Below are 20870 nucleotides of genomic sequence, written 5' to 3'. Positions count from 1 at the left end.
CATTTCACAAACGATAGACCAACAGATATTGGTTGTTGGCTATCGTTGAAACCTTGTGGCGTACTGACAGAGGGGTTGCCTGGTCCACAGAAAGAAGCTGATTGGTTGCTGAGGCGATAGCGATGCCTTTGTTTATTTATTTGGTTAGGTATTATGTTAAAAAATGTTAACTAGGTTGGCCTAATTGACCCATTATATTAGTTATTTTTGGGCTTTTTAATAGTCTATATATAGATTATTATTGGTCCATATATGATGTTTGTTATAAATTTAATATTTTTTAAAAGCTTTCTGTATTTTACAAAAAGAATATTCATTACTAAAAAAACATAACTAAATTTTTCACAACATATGGGTTCGTATATATAATTTTAAAATGACGTCGGGTTTGCTCGCCGAAAAAGAAGGGGTTCGCTCGTTAATTCGACACTATAGGCTACATATAAAAACGAAATATACCGGGTTCGGCCGAACCCGATGGAGATAATGTGGCTCCGCCACCGGTTCTACCTATCTAGAGCCTAATAGGTAGTAAATAGTTGGGGTTGTCATGATCATTAGGTAGTTTGGGTATAGATTGCACAAGAGTGACTTTCCCCTTATTGTCTTTTGATTTTTGCTATTTGAAGTCTTTTTTTAGCATCTTTAGGTTACTTCTTTTGTCCCTTACACTCCCGGATGTATTGTGATTAGTGATACCGAGAGGTGATCTTTTCATTAGAGTACTTTAGGATTGTTTGAGAGACTTAGATGCAATCCGACCAACCGGTATGCGTCATACTTCCCTTAGGGTTTTCTTTTAGGTCACACTCTTAGAATGATCAGGGATCCACTAGGTTGTCTAAAGCGTCGTATCTTTAGATCCCGATACCATCACACTTTCCATTGCCGATAAGCATCCAAGATTCACAAACAGAATTTCAAGCCTAGTGTTACACCCTGGTCAGATCCCACATCGGCCGTGGACATGAGGGATCATTGGTTAATGTCACACCTCTTAAATCATCAACGCGTTTTGGGCTTAACGGTAGTGGAAGATAGGATAGCTCCACAGTTAAGCGTGCTCAGGTGAAAGTAGTACCAGGATGGGTGACCTCCTGGAAGACTCCACCTGGGCAAGCAAAAACAAATCCGTGATCTGTTAGTGGGCAAAGCGAACAATATTGGTGGTGCGAGGGACCGAAAGTTACAAATGGTATTTAGAGCCAAAGGTTAATGGTTTGATGTTCGGTTCGAGGCTTGATCGTGGATTCCGATAAGTATTATTCTTAAATAACAACCCAAGTTAAGTTTTGTTCTTAAAGAACAATCAAATTTAATGCATAGATACATACATAGATACATACATACATCATACCGATAAGAAGAATAGAAGATAATTTATTGTTGCAATAAAAAATTAACAAGGAATCTAACGAATAAGCTTCAAATTGCGCAACACAATTTGCTGAAAAGCTTCATTTGTTCATCTTCAAGTCCAATGACGATCGATAAGCTCCCATCGTTTATTAGGCTGGGCAACACAAAGCAGAAACCTGATGCCATCCAAGCAGGCCCCATGAAGATCGGTCGCCCCCATCCAAAGTCAGCATCGTGAATCGGTAGCCTAGCCCAACTTACAATTCGAAGATTCGTGCGCTTATAGGAAACCTCAGGCTTTTGATCAAGGTTTTGTTCCAGATAATCAAGTGCTGATTTTAGATAATCGTTATTCATCATCACTAATGCATCATGGATTTTACTTGCAACATACCACAAAGGTTTCGACTGAATGTCGCCTGCAAGGGCTATAGCAGCAGTTGTAAATATAACATTCCCAAAATAGCCTTGTGGAAGTGGTGGTTGTAAGCGGGCTCGCCCATCAGTAGGAATGTGTAGCTTGGTCTCCACATCATAAGGCAGCTCACGGGCTTCACACACGCATTTCCAAATATGGCCTGAGAGAGTTTCAAAAGAGCTGTAGCTGGTTGTGTTACCGTCAACTTCCTTTGATTTTTCTTTGAGCACATTGAGTTGGTTTCGTGTTAACTTGAAAATTGAGCAGACGGTTTTGGCTTCGTCTGGTTTAACATGGAGTGGTGAGCTCAGTTTTGGATCTGGGTGGTACTCAACATGCTCAAAAACAGGTTGTGGTGGGTCTTGTGCACAAAGGAGGGTCCGGTCTAGAAAGGGTGGGAGAGTAATTGCGAGACCATTAGCCACATCCGACCATGTGTTTATGAAGTGCATCGCGGATGGCCCATCCGCAACATAATGGTGACACGCAACTCCTAGCGAAACTCCACCACATTTGAAGTAAGTTACCTGCTTAAATTAACGAGTTATTGGTCAGCTAAAGGAAAAAAAATAAAAATAAACAAAAGGTTTTTGCTTGGAGGTGTTAAAAAATTGCATTAGATTTTTACACTAATTAAATGCTTTTTTGTCGTAATTACTGTATTGGCATTAAAGTTTTATTATTTACATTGGTATTTTATGGGTTTGATGAATGTTTAATGTTTGATTAATGTTTTATATCAAATATACATCTCTACATGACTACATGATACTTAGAAGATATTCTTTAGCTATATATATTTTGAAAATTGAGAAAAAAAACATTTATAAAGTAAAAAGCCTAATTAAATCTTAAAAAGAGGCATGCAGTCGTAATTATAAAAATGAAACTAAAAACGTTTATGTCGTTATATATATATACATATATATATATATATATATATATATATATATATATATAGGGTAAGGATCCTAAGAGAACCCTTTGCAAATTGAGAACTTTGAGAACCATTTTGGACCACTAAAAACACCTTTAAAAAATATTTAAAAAAAATCATAAAACAAAAAATAATAAAAATTTTAAAAAAGTAAAAAAACCAAAATTTTTATATTTCATTCCGGTTTCAATAAAAAAATAAAAAAAACGTCGTATTATACACATATGTATAATTTTATATAATCTTTAGTTACGTAATATTCACATATGTACCGTATCATTTATCTTAAATTATACACATGTGTACAAAAAACATGTAAATATACATATATGTATATATTATACATATGTGTATATAATTTAGCTAAACCGAGTTTTTTTTTGAAACCAAGATGATAAAATAAGAATTTTGGTTTTTATACTTTTTTGATTTTTGTGTTTTTTTTATTTTATGATTTTATGATTTTTGGGTTTTTTGTGGTCCAAAATGGTTCTCATAGTTCTCAATTTCAAAAAGGTTCTCTCATGATCCTGATCCTATATATATATATATATATATATATATATATATATATATATTCATTTGTAAACATAATACAACGGCACTAAGAAAACTTTAAGCAATTAAAAAATAGACGATATAAGAAAATTTAGGCATTGGCGTGTTCGGTATTTGGTTTGAAACTAAATCGAATTGAAATGAATTTAAACGGATTAAAACCAGAATTTATGACAAAGATTGTTGAAACGGTGCTTTACGTGAAGATGTACTAAAATGCCAAATTAGGGTATAAGATTGGTTTAATGTGGTTTGAGTGCAATCTAAAAGGGGTAAAGTTTATTTTTCTAGTCTTTCCAACTAAGAGGTCAAAATGCGTTAAACTAAAATGTCTCAGTGATTTTTTTATAACGGCTAATATATAGGCCAATTTTAACTCAATACCTTTTAACCCGTGATGTATTAAAAATTTTTGTTTTTATTAATAGAAAATTAGTTTTTAAGTTTCTTAAGTGGAGTAAAAAGAAGTCAATAGTTGATGACGGGGTAGCCCAAGGAAATAATAAAATGGCTTAAACACATTAACGCTAAAAGGGTTAAAAGGTTAAAGGCTTCGTTTCCCGCCCAAATTTATGTAAACAAGTACGTGAACAGTACCCACGTGCTACAGTACGATGTCAACTCACTGATCAAATCACTGTTCCCTCTGAGCAAGGGACATGCTCAGATAAAGTATTATTATTTTAATCATGGACCAACGGTCCAAAGCTTCCCGCCCACAAAGATTAACCCTCTAAGCGAACTGGAGGTCAATTAGTTTGTACACTGGACAAAAGGCTCAGTCTCTCCTTCTATATAATGAGAACTTAGCCATAAACAAGAACACATCAGATCTGGAGATAACACCTTCTCCCTGATATTCTCTTCTTCCTTGAGAAATATGTTCTTAGCTTATTTCTTTCTTACTTCAATAGCTTCATAGCTTCACCAAGAACATCATTCAAGAACCGATTCCAAACATCACGGTTCTTGATCTTCGGTGAACTATAGCAACTAACAACAAACTAGTGAACCTCCTTCTACGTTTTGCAAACGTAGAGGGACACCACGACCTGCGTTAGGGCTAACCGGAACCCTTGAAGCCTTTTAGCCTAACCAGTCTATTCATTATCAATGGTCTTATATTTGTTGTAGCAACAAGTATAAAATGAGTGAATGGAGTTTGGTTATGGGCAATGTGCGCTAACAAAACTGTATGTTATCTATTTCTAAATTTTGTTTCTTATTAATTATCATGAGGGTTAGTAATTTTATCTTAAATATATATAAACGAAACTTTATAGATTCTTTTAAGCTACCAGATTGCTTTATTTTTAAATAGAGATTTCTCATGCATTTAACCTGAATTCACGGGTAAGGGTCTCACCAAACACATATAGCCCTTAAACGGGTTATATCTCATTAAACACCAAATATCTTGTATGAAAATTCTATAAAATAGAGATATACTAAAATTTAATATCCGATTTAAAAAAAATATTATTTATAATTAAAAAACAATTTTATAGTAAAAAAAATAAGCGGGTCATTGGTCTCACCAAACCCAAATAGCTTTTTAAAAAGTGTCATAAGATTTAATTTATTTGTGAAACTTATTTATCATCAAATCATAGGTATATTATTAACTTTTTTACAATAAACAAACTTAAATTCCAAAAAAATATATAACTATTAAAAATGAATAACGTAAAACAACCTTGTAATAAGGGGGATAAAAACTAGTTAATAAATAAAATAAATAGATTATTTGTCCACAAAATGTCGGAAACGTATTTACATTTGCAACGATATTACGACAAAGTCAAATTATGTGGCTATTTTGTCACAAACTTATGGGAGTCGTCGTTATTATTATTATTATTATTATTATTATTATTATTATTATTATTATTTGGGGGGGGGGAGGGTTTGGTATTTGACTATTTGTTTTGTGAAAGTGGTTGGAAACTTATTGCTAATTTTGAATTGTGGAAAAAGGTGTCGAACATGTTTGTAGCAAAGAGCAAAAAGAGAAAAAGAAATACCATTTTCTAGTATGGATAAAAGGAAAACCTCGTAATACATTTTTTTTAGCTAATATTTGCATCATGTCTTAATTGAGACTAGTACCGATAATCTTTTATTTAAGGCCATATGTAATGACGGTTTTTAAGAGATTATTGATAGAGAAGGTTATCAGAAATTTAACGGGAATCTCATTTGCGACAAACTACCAATAAATGTTACCATGGTCAATGGGTCTGTCTTAAATTACATTTGCAACTTGTCTTTTCAGATTAAGTCGGTATTCTATCAAAATTTATCTATCATTCGATTAATGACAGATAATTTAAAGCGTTTAACTAACTTAGAGACATTTTATACCTGCCAGGCCAACAGAGGATATGATTCAATTCCCAGAGAGTAATCCACCATCGGGACGAGTTTCAAGAACTCAAATCTGGGTGCAAAGTCACCGAAATCATCAACCACGCTGTCACACTCGGCTTCCAAAAACAATGCGCCTTGTCCTTGACAATCAATCTCAATCCGGCCATTTTCGCCTTGCTTAAATCGCCCTGCCATCGGGTAAAATGCAACCAACGCCCTACTCAAGGCGTCCTTCATTACTTTCGTATCAAAGAAGTTGGGAGCACCATTGGGCCGATAAAAATACACCACCGGTGCGTGAAAATATGGGGATGTGAGATCGAGGCTAGAGTTCCATAGCGTTATCTTCGGTGTCTCTTCCGCTGGCCTCACCATCACGGATTCTTTTACCGTCACCTTCATCTTGATCTTTACTGGTTACTAAATGTCACATTGAAGAGTCGTCCTTCATATAAGAAAGTTGATTGCTTATATGGTCCAGGACATGTGATCAAAAAATGCACGGATAACATCGTATACAAGTCAATTACTTATGTCATTATCCAGCAACTAATACATGCCTAACTTACGTAAGCAACTAGTTAAAGGTTTTTTATTTGAAAACGCTCTCAGATTTGAGAGTGTAACAATCGGCTAGAGCTGGGCTAGAGCTGATGAGTCACTATTACAGAATCAGATTAATATATAATTTCTTAATTAATGAATCACAGCTTTTTTACAAGCAGTCTAAAAGACCTAATTTATTAACTTTGTATAATTTCTATTAGACCACATGGTGTGCGCGGTGAAGGAGGGGGAACACTGCGCTGGGCGGTATAAGGGGCGTTCGGGGCGTAACGTATTGATTGAACAGTAGCTCAAAATGCGCTAATTAAAGCTACAATAATTATTTAATTTCATTAACATTAAAACAAGTACACAAATTTAATAATCGGAACAAATATATCATAATTTTTTATTTTTAAGTAAATATTGTACGGTAGAACTAATATCTTCGATCTTGAACAATATCAACTACTTCTACATGTAGCATGATAAAGTTTGTCAATACGAATGTTACTAAGAATACATAAATTTAGTTATATATATATATATATATGTTTAAGTTCAAGATAGAAATGAAATTACTGCAAGAAATGCGAAAAATGAATATGAGCCACTAGTTTTATTTTAGATTTTAAAAGCTTAAATATAAATGAAAAAGATGTAAATGCAACTATAAATGCACACACTCTTTCCATTAATACAACTAATATAAACATAATAAATCTATTTTTAATTAATATATCTACATAATTTAACTATAATAATTAAAAAGATAAAAACACTAATTTAGTTTTATAATTTATTTACATCATCTTCATTTTATCTAACAAAAATACAATATATTTATATAATACTAGTTCTTTATATTAAAAAAACAATTTATTTCCACTCAATTTATTAGCATATATCAACGCGTAATTTTTAACAATAAATATCAAAACATAATATATATTTTTTTCAATTGATATACCTAGAAAAACTATTGTCATAAATAATAAAAAAAAAAGTCATACAAATGTGTCCATTAAATATACACAATAAATATAAAACATACACTTGTTTTGAGCAATAAAAACGTACAACATACAAAAAAGCATACAACTTACATATTAAATTCGACATCTTTAACAATTATATAAATTACACAAATATACACATATCCTACATGTGTGTAGCTTATTTGTTTTTCGTGTGTAGGTTATTTTTTCTTATTCTTAGAACAAGTGTGGGTTATATGTTGTTGTGTAGGTTGCATATTTCACATTTAATGCAAACATATGTAAGATAGGTTTTCGTATTATTCATCACAATGTAACTACGCGCTGATGGATATTGATAAGTTGAGTTGGAAGAAACTGGTTTTAAATAGATTTTTTTTTTTTAATTTATGAAAAAATTGTATTTGTGTAAGATGAAATTTTTGTGTGTAGGTTATATGTTTTCGTGTGCGTGTGTATTTTATTGATGATGAATTTTGTGTGTAGGTTATATGTTTTCTTATTCTCAGAACAAGTGTAGACTATATATTTTTGTGTAGGTTGTATTTTTGTTTTTTGTTGATATTTAATGCTAACACATGTAAAATAGTTTTTTAATTTATTTATCACAATGTAATTCACGTGTTGATAGATATTTGTATATTGAATTGGAAGAAATTTGGATAGAAAGAAATTTTAACGTATGAATAAATTGTACTTGTGTAGGATAAAAATTCTATAAACAAAATATAAGTTATAAAAATAAATAAATTCTTAATATTTTTCAATTATAGTAATTTGATTAGTTATATTAATTGAAGAGAAAGATACATTTATAGTTTCTTAATTTATCTAGAAGCTTTTAAAACCTAAAATAAAACTAGTGGCTCATATTCATTTCTCGTATTTCTCGCAGTAATTTCATTTATCTCTTGAACCATCCCATATATATATAAAGGATCCAATACAATAATCCCTTATCATACAATATGTACGCGAGTTTCTATACCATCGATTTCAAATAACACGTGACCTTCCACTGCTCCAGTGCTCTAATCCTCTGCTCCCATCAACTCTAATCCACTGATCTATCGATTCCGTACACCTTCACTTTCATCGTCACCGTCCAATGATTGCATCCACCGACGCGACTGTCGAGGTACCGTCGTGAACACCATCTTCCTCGTCACGCCTTTTTCACAGGTCAGTTGATAAAATGACCAATTGAAATTGAAATTGTTGCACTAATTGATCAATTAAACTTTGAAATTGGTCCAATTAATCATCAATTTGAAGTTTCAATTGATCAATTTTGAGTTTTGCAAAAACCCAGTTGCATACGTTCCATATTTTGTTCATATGATCGAATCAATGATCAAATTAACGGTCGATTGACGATTGTTTGATGATTATGAGAATATATGAAGTGATTTCAGTGTTTAATTTCATGTTTACATGTGTGTAATTTTTTTTTGTTAGTTTTAGAAGTTCTGAACACCCAGAACTTCGTAGAACTTCTAAACTTTTTATCAGAACTTCTAAACCTTTTTGAACACCCAGAACTTCTTAAAACTTCTAAAATTTTATCAGAACTTCTAAACTTTTTTAAACAACCTGAACTTCTTCAAACGTATTAGAATGTTTAAAGATGTTCATTTTTTTAACACCCAGAACACCTGTGAACGTATTAGAACGTTTAAAGATGTTCTTTTTTGGCCAGAACGTTTAAAGGTCTTCAGTTTTGTTTCAGAACGTTTAAACATAATATTTTGAACCCTAATTAGAGCTCGATTGAGTGCGTTATTTCTGCAATTCCATAATCGATTGATGTTTTTGTTAAACTTCTAAACCTTTTTGTTATAACTTTCAAAGTTTTGGTACAGAACTTCTAAACTTGAACGTTTTAAAGGTGTTCGTTTTTTGTCATAACGTTTAAATGTACAGTGCTTTCAGTTTTTGTTTATCATCCAAAATAAGTTGCAACTGTAAAATTGAAGGCTCAAATTTGTATGATTAGGCGAAAAATTGAAGAACAAACAACAATCGTTTGTTTAATTGCAAAAAAAATTGACCCATTGTGTTTGAAGTTTATTCGCAGGTAACGAACAGTTTTTAGGTTTAGATAACTCAATTTAGTTTGATGTTAATCTGTATATTAGTTTGTTATGGATCGACGATTGAATTATATTGATATGGATGGACGTCTGATGAATCAATTGATGAATTAGATTGTAGAATTAGATTTAGGTTATTTACGATTATGCCACCGCATAAAAATTAAATCGACATTTATAAAGCTCGCGTACCTAATGTACGAATGTTACTAAGAATACATAAATTTAGTTTTATATATATATATGATAGGGTTAACGTAAAAAACAATAGCTTTGTGAGAAACATAAGAATAAATGTAGACCCTTGGATCTAGGATCTAGTTGTTGAGATTGGTAGTTTTTAAAATATGTATAGTTTCCTATTTATATGGTATAGTGTCCTATTTAGGTGGTGTACTTTATTTTAAAGTCTTCTCACACTTCTCACAAAATAATTGTTTTTTATTTGAACCATTTTCTATATATATATATATATATATATAAAGGATAGAATACGAAAATCCTTTATCGTACAATAGGTACGCGACTCGTATCCCCGTCGATTTCAAATAGTACGCGGTGGCAATACTATAATTTTCATCAAATCTGATTCTCTGCTCCCATCGATTCCGTCCACCTTCACCATGACTGTTCAGCAATCCGTCACCATCCAACGATTCTGTCCACCGTCCACCATACACCATCTTCCTCCGTCACGACTTGATCAAATGTCAGTTGATAAAATTGACCAATTGAAATTAAAATTGTTGAACTAATTGATTAATTAAACTTTGAAATTGGTCCAATTAATCATCAATTTGAAGTTTCAATAAATTAATTTTGAGTTTTGAGTGACGGGTTTTAACTGAAAGTTTAAAGTTTTAAGCGCCATTTGCAGAACCCAGTTGCAAACGTTCCATATTTTGTTCATATGATCGAATCGATGATCAAATTAACGGTCGATTGACGATTGTTTGATGATTACGAGATTATATGAAGTGATTTCAGTGTTCAATTTTATGTTACAGGTGTTTAATTTTTTTTTGTTAGTTTTAGAAGTTCTAGACACCCAGAATTTCTTAGAACTTCTAAACTTTATCAGAACTTCTAAACTTTTTTGAACACCCAAAACTTCTTAGAACTTCTAAACTTTATCAGAACTTCTAAACCTTTTTGAACACTCGGAACTTCTTAGAACTTCTAAACTTTATCAGAACTTCTAAACTTTTTTGAACACCCAGAACTTCTTAGAACTTCTAAACTAAAACTTTTTTAAACACCCTGAACTTCTTAGAACATATTAGAACGTTTAAAGATGTTCATTTTTTTAATACCCAGAACTTCATTGAATGTATTAGAACGTTTAAAGATGTTCTTTTTTGGTCAAAACGTTTAAAGGTCTCCAGTTTTGTTTCAGAACGTTTAAACATAATATTTTGAACCCTAATCAGAGCTCGATTGAGTGCATTATTTCTGCAATTCCATAATCGATTGATAAATCTAAATACTTTTACACATCAATTTGATTGATTAAATCATCATTTTGTGATCAATTTTGAAGATTTCTTGATGTTCAGCGCCGTTCAATTTTGATTTGGTTTTTGACTTTAGAGATTTCATACTTTAAGCTGTGATTAGAGTTTAGAAATTGGATTAGATTGAGCGACGAGTTCCGAATTTGGATCCGATTTGTAATCGATGAATTTTGATCGCGAACTACTGTTGGGTTATTTACGAAATTTCTACCGCGTGTTTTTTAATTTAACGCTCTGGAAGGTCACGTACGTAATGTATGATAAGCCATTATTGTACCTTAACCCACCCCTATATATATATATATATATATAGGTAAATCTAAATCGCAATTCATATTTAAATGGTAAGCATTACAAATCTTATGAATATGTAAACAATTAAATAGATGTGGACCCGTCATATTGATACAAAATCAACGTATTTGGGTAAGTGAATTATCATACTATATGATAATAGATGAAGATGAGATACCAACCACCAAACATAAAATAAACACTTAAGCACATAACTAATAGTCATAGGTAATGCAATCATCACAAATAAACCTAATTTGAATTGTGTTAGAAAAGATTCTGTCACAAACATAAGTAATGTAAATAAGGTATATATGATACCCCTAAATATAAGGTGAAACATGGGTACGTAAACTCACCTTAACAAATGGATTAACAAAGATGAGATGGCGATAAAAGTTAAGATAGAAAGCTCGAGCTACTTAGGGTACGTCGACAAAAGTTTCTAGTTGTTAACGATAATATTAATTTAAATATAATGAAATAATTACAAATACAAGACTTATGACGGATTTGGGATTCGATAGAGTTTTAAGTATAATTGTAATTAAAATATTACTAGTTTAATTACCATAATTATTATGGTTATTATTATTATTATTTGTGTTCTATTTACAAATAAATGATAGTATACATATAATATATTTAATAACGGGAAAGTTAAACGAACATTAATTTTTTTATCAATGAATAAAGCTCGGTTCATAATCGAGTGGTAACAATATATTAGTTGCTTTTTTTATTTATAAACATATATATATATGTATATATAATTTACTTAAGGATTAAATATATAAATAAATGAATACTAGAATAAATTAATAAATTTTTGAAGGTTCGGTTTCGCTAAAATTATATTTATTAATAATCATATTATAAAACATAATGGGTTTTAAAAAAAAAACAAAATCGGGCCCAGGGACTCAAACCCGTGACCCAGGTCGGTTCACAGTTCTAACAGGACAGGCGATGACCATCAAGTCAGCGTCTTAACTTTGTTATAACATGAAAACAATTGAATAAGAACACAAGGGAGCTTTCCCCAAATTCAAGCATAAACCGTGGAATTCCAAACGGATTAATTGATCATTGTAGATTGAAATTGATTTGGGATTAATGATTATTGGTTAATAACGAACTGAATGCATATAACAATTACCCGGTTGAGTTTGAATTGAATGTAACCGATGGAGTATAGTCTCAGCCAAGAACATGAACTGAAACATGATCTTAACGGCTTCCGGCGTTGCAATTAGGTTAGGGGTTTGAGTGGTGCTGGAGTGAGGATGGTGTAGGTGTGTTTAATTGAATTTTAATCGTGTTTATATAGCGTAGTCGTCCTAGGTCAACTGTGGTTGTTAACTTTTTAGAAAACGAATCAATAGATGTCAGTTGTGATGATATACCATGCATAGAGTGTGTTCAACGTGTTATTTGGTGATGACAATATCCTGACTTAGGCCGTGAATTATGGGTTAATGATGGTAATGGATGCGGGTATATGGTGGTGACGGGTTGAAGGGGAAAGAGTTTGAATTGGGTTGCAATTTGGTCCTTGGTTTATTGTTGTTTGATCACAAGTTGTATAAACTAGGTGTAGGGGGTGAAAAGCGCATAATTGATACTTTAAATGAAATTAAACACAACGAAAGTAATATACGTCATAAGAATTGGTTTTGTTATTAATAAATACGGATGCAGAAATAAAAGTTTTTTTTTAAAAGTTAACCGGGTTTCAGATTTTAAAATTAACGAATGTTACATTTTCATCGTCACAAACATAACAGATAATGAAAATGACAATGAATGCTATATAATCCTACAAATAGGAAGTGTGATAGTCTTATTTACATAAATATCTAGCAAAACCTCACCACGTTTGAGCCATTTTCCTCACATGTTTTTGGTTGTTGGATATATTAATGCGGCCCTCTATTTATTATAGTATGACAAAGGATAATAATAACAATAGTAGCAAAGGACAGTGAAAGCAATAGGGCCGGGTATCATCATCACAAACATAAGAGATGCTACATGCTGCAAATGATAACAAACGTTAAAACACAATAATCCTACGAATAACAAGTGTGATCGTCTTAGTTAGGGATTAGCGTTTTCAGTACCGAACCGAATACGATTTGGTACCATCGGTACCAGTTTTGAGTTTTTGGTACCGGTATCAGTACGATTTAGTTCAGTACGGTACCGGTATTTCCTAAATTTTACACAAGACAACTTTTGTATAATCAAACCATTGTAAATAATTTTTTTAGTTTGGTAATAAATGTATTTTTGTAAAGAAGCGAACTGATACCGCCCAAACATCAGTACCTGCATTCAATTTTATAGTTTTTGTTCTAATGCGATCGAGTTTGGGTATTTTTCAATCTTTTTTCACTACCGTCGCTAAAGCAGTTAACTTTGTAACTCATAATTTATGTTTTTAACTTTTATTAACTTAATTTATGTTTTATGCATATAGCAAATTCCCGTCACAACAGGAAATTCCACTAGTTGAAACACATGTGCAACACATTATATATATATATATATCTATAATATATATTAACGAAGATATAACAATCCTACGTGTCGCGATGTGGTCGTTTCCCCTTTTTTTGGAGTCACCAGATTTGCTTGATTTTTAAATGGAGGCTTCTCATGCATTTGACCCAAATTCATGGGTATGGGTCTTACCAAACCCAGATATTCTTTAAACGGGTTATAACATCTCATTAAATTAAAAATTATTCTCACCAAATTATTAATGTAAAAATCCTATAAAATAGAATATAATAAAAATTAATATATGATTTATTTTAAAAAAGATATATATTATTTAAATTAAAAAACCAATTTGATAGTAAAAAAAATAAACGGGTCTTGGGTTTCATCAAACCATACGTATATTATTAACTTTCATAAATATTATTTAAAATTAAAAAACCAATTTTATAGTAAAAAATATAAACGGGTCTTGGGTCTCATCAAAACCATATAGCTTTTAAACCGGGTTATAACATCTCATTTATTTGTGAAACAATTTATTATCAAACCATAAGTATATTATTAACTTTCCTACAATAAAAAAGAATATAAATTCAAAAAATAAATAAATATTAAAACAAACAATATAAAACAACCCTCGTAATACGGGGGTTAAAAACTAGTATATATATATATATATATATTGTGACTGTCGGTGCTATTCACAAACATGTATTGTTCTCCTGCTAGCATGTTTTGTGTGTGGGTTAGGCTGAGGGGTGTGGGGCTTCAGCGGGGGCGCGAGAGCCCCTCCGCTCGTGCCCGGGGCGCGAGCACCACACCACCGAGGCGCGAGAGGGGCGCGAGAGGGGCGCGAGCGCGGAATTCAAAGCAGGCGCAAGGCCGGTAGCGGGAGAAAGGGGGCGTAAAGGTGGCTTGGGAATGCGTGAAAGAGCTGTTGGACCATTTAACATAGCCGTTGGGCTCATAATTTAATAAAAAAAAAAGTTTTTTCTTCCTATATATAACCAATTTCATATAAATCAATTACCACAACTTCAAAAAAAAACCCAAATCAACCCATCTTCATAATTTTTTTTTAAAAAATAATGTCGTCGTACTCGTCTGATTCCGACTCCTCCGAAGAGGATGATTTGCTTCTTCATGTAGGGGGAGTTTTGACCGCAACCGTGGTCAATCTCTTGCAAAATCAAGCCCATCAACCTCGACTCCCGAGGGTTAGAGCACCACCTCGTGATCGTGATCGATCGGGTGCTAACGATATTTTGATTAGGCATTATTTTAGCCCTCAACCGGTATATGCGGAGTCGGATTTTCGAACTCGTTTCCGAATGAGCAGGCAATTGTTCATGCGTATAGCAAGTGATTTAGAGGCACGGTATCCCTTTTTTCAACAAAGGGAGGATGCTAGGGGTCTCCCCGGTTTTACCCCTCTTCAAAAATGCACGGCTGCTATCCGTCAATTAGCGTACGGCATCTCGTCGGACGCTTTGGATGAGTATTTACAGATGTCGAAAAGGGTTGCACGTGAATCCCTTCATTTTTTCTGCCAAGGTAAAAAACATTAATTTTACTTTTTATTAAATATTTATTACATTTTGTAATGTATATTGTACGTAGGAGTCATATCGACTTACGCTCGGAGATATCTGCGTAAACCTACAATGTATGACATCCAACGCATATATGAGGTGCACGCAGAAAAACATGGTTTTCCTGGGATGCTAGGTAGCATCGATTGTACGCATGTTGGATGGGCTATGTGTCCAACGGCCTGGCGAGGTCAGTTCCACCGTGGTGATCATGAAGGGCCGACCCTTATACTTGAGGCGGCGGTGTCACAGGATCTTTAGTTTTGGCATGCTTTTTTTGGTGTTGCTGGGTCAAATAACGATCTTAATGTTATCGATCAGTCAAATTTGATCAACGACCTTATCGACGGGGTTGAACCACCTCAATCTTTTGTTGCAAATGGAGAACTCTTCAAGTACGGGTACTATCTGGTCGATGGTATTAACAACGAATGGTCTTTGTTAGTTCAAGCTTTTACAGATCCAATCGCCGACAAACGGAAGTATTTTACGAAGAAGCAAGAGTCTGCTAGAAAAGATATTGAAAGAGCTTTTGGAGCTATAAAAAAACAATATTATGTTCTGGCGAACCCGATATGTTATTGGACTCGGGAGAGGATAACGGACGTCGTCTACACGTGTCTGATCCTACACAACATGACGTTAGAAGACGAGGGCAAAGCTATCTGCCAAAACTACCAAGGTGACATTCCGCCACAACCGTCCACAATCAGTGATCAACAAAAACTTCACAACATAGCAAATATCAAGAGCCGTGAGATACACGGGGAGCTTCGACATGAGTTGGTTGAACATTTGTGGGAGAGGCGACCCGATGATCTTGTATTAGATTAGTAGAATTATTAAGTATTATTGTTTGTTTAATTTTTAGTATGTTTTTTTTGTAATTTGAATTTTAAAAAAAATGTGTGTTTTTTAAATAATTTATGAGTTTTTTTTAATAATACGTTTTTTGAATATAATTATTAAAAAATAAAAAAAAATCCGCTGGAGCCCCTGCTCGCGCCCCTCCACACCAGGGCCAGGGGCTCCAGCGGGGGCTCCAACACCCATCTTATCCAGTTTCTCTCTCTGCCACACGTCACAATATTATTGGCTGGAGCCCCCACTCGCGCCCCCGTTAGAGCCCCCCACACCCCTCAGCCTTACAAGTGATTAAAGCCCCCTCACTTTGCCAGCTACTTCTGCACGTGTCTTCCTCTCTAAGGGGTTCTGACATTGTTCACTTTCAATCATGATCAAAGAAGATATTATGAAGATAAGGCTGAGGGGTGTGGGGGGCTCTAACGGGGCGCGAGTGGGGGCTCCAGCCAATAATATTGTGACGTGTGGCAGAGAGAGAAACTGGATAAGATGGGTGTTGGAGCCCCCGCTGGAGCCCCTGGCCCTGGTGTGGAGGGGCGCGAGCAGGGGCTCTAGCGGATTTTTTTTTTATTTTTTTATAAATATATTCAAAAAACGTATTATTAAAAAAACTCATAAATTATTAAAAAAAACACACATTTTTTTTAAAATTCAAATTACAAAAAAAACATACTAAAAATTAAACAAACAATAATACTTAATAATAACACTAATCTAATACAAGATCATCGGGTCGCCTCGCCCACAAATGTTCAACCAACTCATGTCGAAGATCCCCGTGTATCTCACGGCTCTTGATATTTGCTATGTTATGAAGTTTTTGTTGATCACTGATTGTGGACGGTTGTGGCGGAATGTCACCTTGGTAGTTTTGGCAGATAGCTTTGCCCTCGTCTTCTAACGTCATGTTGTGTAGGATCAGACACGTGTAGACGACGTCCGTTATCCTCTCCCGAGTCCAATAACGTATCGGGTTCGCCAGAACATAATATTGTTTTTTTATAGCTCCAAAAGCTCTTTCAATATCTTTTCTAGCAGACTCTTGCTTCTTTGTAAAATACTTCCGTTTGTCGGCGATTGGATCTGTGAAAGCTTGAACTAACAAAGCCCATTCGTTGTAAATACCATCGACCAGATAGTACCCGTACTTGAAGAGTTCTCCATTTGCAACAAAAGATTGAGGTGGTTCAACCCCGTCGATAAGGTCGTTGATCAAATTTGACTGATCGATAACATTAAGATCGTTATTTGACCCAGCAACACCAAAAAAAGCATGCCAAAACCAAAGATCCTGTGACACCGCCGCCTCAAGTATAAGGGTCGGCCCTTCATGATCACCACGGTGGAACTGACCTCGCCAGGCCGTTGGACACATAGCCCATCCAACATGCGTACAATCGATGCTACCTAGCATCCCAGGAAAACCATGTTTTTCTGCGTGCACCTCATATATGCGTTGGATGTCATACATTGTAGGTTTACGCAGATATCTCCGAGCGTAAGTCGATATGACTCCTACGTACAATATACATTACAAAATGTAATAAATATTTAATAAAAAGTAAAATTAATGTTTTTTACCTTGGCAGAAAAAATGAAGGGATTCACGTGCAACCCTTTTCGACATCTGTAAATACTCATCCAAAGCGTCCGACGAGATGCCGTACGCTAATTGACGGATAGCAGCCGTGCATTTTTGAAGAGGGGTAAAACCGGGGAGACCCCTAGCATCCTCCCTTTGTTGAAAAAAGGGATACCGTGCCTCTAAATCACTTGCTATACGCATGAACAATTGCCTGCTCATTCGGAAACGAGTTCGAAAATCCGACTCCGCATATACCGGTTGAGGGCTAAAATAATGCCTAATCAAAGTATCGTTAGCACCCGATCGATCACGATCACGAGGTGGTGCTCTAACCCTCGGGAGTCGAGGTTGATGGGCTTGATTTTGCAAGAGGTTGACCACGGTTGCGGTCAAAACTCCCCCTACATGAAGAAGCAAATCATCCTTTTCGGAGGAGTCGGAATCAGACGAGTACGACGACATTATTTTTTTAAAAAAAATTGGGAAGATGGGTTGATTTTGTGTTTTTTTTTTTGAAGTTGTGGTAATTGATTTATATGAAATTGGTTATATATAGGAAGAAAAAACTTTTTTTTTATTAAATTATGAGCCCAACGGCTCAATTAAATGGTCCAACGGCTCTTTCACAACTCCCAAAGACCCTTTACGCCATTTTCCTCCCGCTACCAGCCTTGCGCCCGCCTTGGTTCCCGTGCTCGCGCCCCTCTCGCGCCTCGGTGATGGGCTCTCGCGCCCCCGCTGAAGCCCCACACCCCTCAGCCTAATATAAATGTAAATGAAAAATATGTGTAACAATACTAGATATATGAAAAAAAAATTTGTATGATATAGGATAAATTACATATAAATAATATAAATATTCCCTATATTTTATATTGGTTTTAAGTTGATTTTTGTTAGAAACTAATTTAAAATGGTTCGTATATGAATTTAAAGAGATACAAAAGTCAACAAGCTAATAGAATATTTTTATTAAATTTGAGACCATTTAATAAAGCTCCAAAGCATCATTATTAGTTACATTATTACTTGAATATGTGATTAGAATAAAACGAAAAATCATAAGATTATTATTATAATTTATACTATATTAAAATTTATGTTTATGTGAAATTTTGGCTGGAGTGGAACGTGGCTAAGGTTGAGTTTCAAAATCGTTGGGGGCACACAAGAAAGAAAAACAAAGTCCATGAAATTTAAGTGAGCTCAAGGGCTCCATCAGTTTTGAAGTTTTAAGCTGGGCTTATACAACGTGCTATCAAGGACTAATAAAACAAGAACCCACAATTGGCCCTACTGTTTCTTCAATAAACATGTGTTGATTATCTAGATGCAAAGTTTGATTTTTACAGCTTTATTATGTGACATACTACTAAGTTTGATAATATCTTTGTCGAAGTGAATCCCGTGTGATATTGTCTTGCATGAACAGTTTCGTGTTAGTTTAGGGTTGCATGTTTTTATCGTTTACTTTGTGTTTGCGGTCAAATTGTGGTAGACGTACCATAGGATTTGTTGACTAGATTTGTTTAAGCCTGGTAGTCCACCTCTTTTTAGTCCTACCTGTTAATTAGAGTCACTTATCTTGTTGCCTAAACGTTTTAGGTTGACCGTTGCAAGACATCGATCGGTTTATCTTTATTAGGTTAAGTTGACTTGTAAGTTGAGTTATATAGTGGTTTAAGTTAAATTACCCCTTTTTTCCTAAGCCTGTTAAAAGTACGGAGAGGAAACTGTGTTATTGTGACCTACCCGAAGATATAGCATCAAGGCATGCTAGGTTTACACAGGTTATTGTTACACGCTTTCTAGAATTGGTTAGGGGTTATTAATGAGACCTACCCAGAGATCTAGTTTCCCTTGGTTATCCCTAGTTAGTTAACTTTAGACCCCGGTTATACATGCTCGAGGCTCGTTATTCATCATTAGGAAACCCAACCTAGGTAGTTCCCTTTATCATATATGAGAATTCCATTAGTTCTGTTAAGTTTTCTCGTTAGTTGAGTTAAGTCAGTTAGTTAAGTTAGTATAAGTAATTAAATTAAAATAAAATCAAATATAAGTTATTAGACTCACATATCTTCGTGTTCGATACTCGGACTTACTAGACTGTGCTGCTAGGCGACCAGTACACTTACTGTTTGTGTGAAGCTACTTTAGATTATCCGTTTTATTTTAAGACTTAGTTGAAAATTGCGGTTTTTAATAGTGTTGAATTGCTAAATTTAGTTACAATATTTATATATACAGCTTTTCGCACATCATTGTATGAAACAGGGGAAGCAAGACATGGATGCGGGTAAATTTAAAAGGGGCAATTTCATATATACCCTTGTAATAATTGAAAATATCATATATACCCTTACAAAATAAAATATATCATGTATACCCTTACAAAATAATTAAAATATCATATATATACCCAACTAATTAAAAATAAATTCTTAAATTACCATTTTATCCTTGGTTTCAATTAAAATCTTTTCTTTTCCAATTGGGATCAAAGCCAGACCAAAATTTAGTCTCCATAATCTGTGATTGATTCGAAACAATTCAAATGAGAACTGAGAAGCATTTCTATTAGAGACAAACTAAGTGATTGTAACTTGCATTAGTGCCTAATTTAGCAAAAAAAAAAAAATTACTTGATTTACGGTTACAAATCATTGTACGCCCTTCTGATGCTTTCATTTTCATTAAGACATGCTTAATCTTTGATTTATGGTTACAAATCATTGTCTGCCCTCCTTCTTTCTACCGAAATTGTGTTCGCACAACGTAGATTTGGGACGAATCTTTCAAGTCCGATGTTATAAATCAGACACTAAGGTGTACCAAGACGGTGTACCAAGTCCGAAATCGGTACCGATTTGGTACCGTCGGTACCAAATCGGTACCAATTTTTTGAGTTTCGGTAACGGTACGGTACGGGACCGGTATTTCCCGAAATTTTACCTTCAAACCCGGTACCGGTACCGAACCGAATACTTCGGTACCGGTACCGGTACGGTCCCGATCACATCCCTAATTGTACAAAAGCAAATTAGTTTTATTACAAACTAAATGTTGGTTATTGTGTGTAGGTTATAAATATATTAGTGTGGTTTAGGTTACTACTTTGTTTTGTAGTTCATGTAAAAAATAAATTACTTACGTGCCCCGCTTTTATAAAATGGAAAGATGTACCAAGACGATTGTGGTGCGTTATGGACTTGACAGTAAGTGATGTCACAC

General features: G+C 34.1%; 1 protein-coding gene across 1 annotated transcript; it reads right to left on the bottom strand.

Moving 5' to 3' along the window:
- Positions 1-1425: 1425 nt before the first annotated feature.
- On the bottom strand, positions 1426-6063 carry LOC143545388 (shikimate O-hydroxycinnamoyltransferase-like). Its single transcript, XM_077037300.1, has 2 exons — positions 5637-6063; positions 1426-2304 (listed from the first exon to the last, which is right to left on the bottom strand). The coding sequence occupies exons 1-2, from the start codon at positions 6042-6044 to the stop codon at positions 1426-1428; spliced, it is 1287 nt and encodes a 428-aa protein (XP_076893415.1). The 5' UTR covers positions 6045-6063.
- Positions 6064-20870: the final 14807 nt, after the last annotated feature.

Source organism: Bidens hawaiensis, unplaced genomic scaffold, assembly GCF_021521415.1.
Source record: "Bidens hawaiensis isolate Kalapana, Puna unplaced genomic scaffold, B.hawaiensis_p1.1 tig00013943_1, whole genome shotgun sequence".
Classification (NCBI taxonomy): Eukaryota; Viridiplantae; Streptophyta; class Magnoliopsida; order Asterales; family Asteraceae; genus Bidens; species Bidens hawaiensis.
The sequence above is the reverse complement of the archived record's forward strand: the minus strand, read 5'-3'. Positions and strand labels throughout refer to the sequence as shown.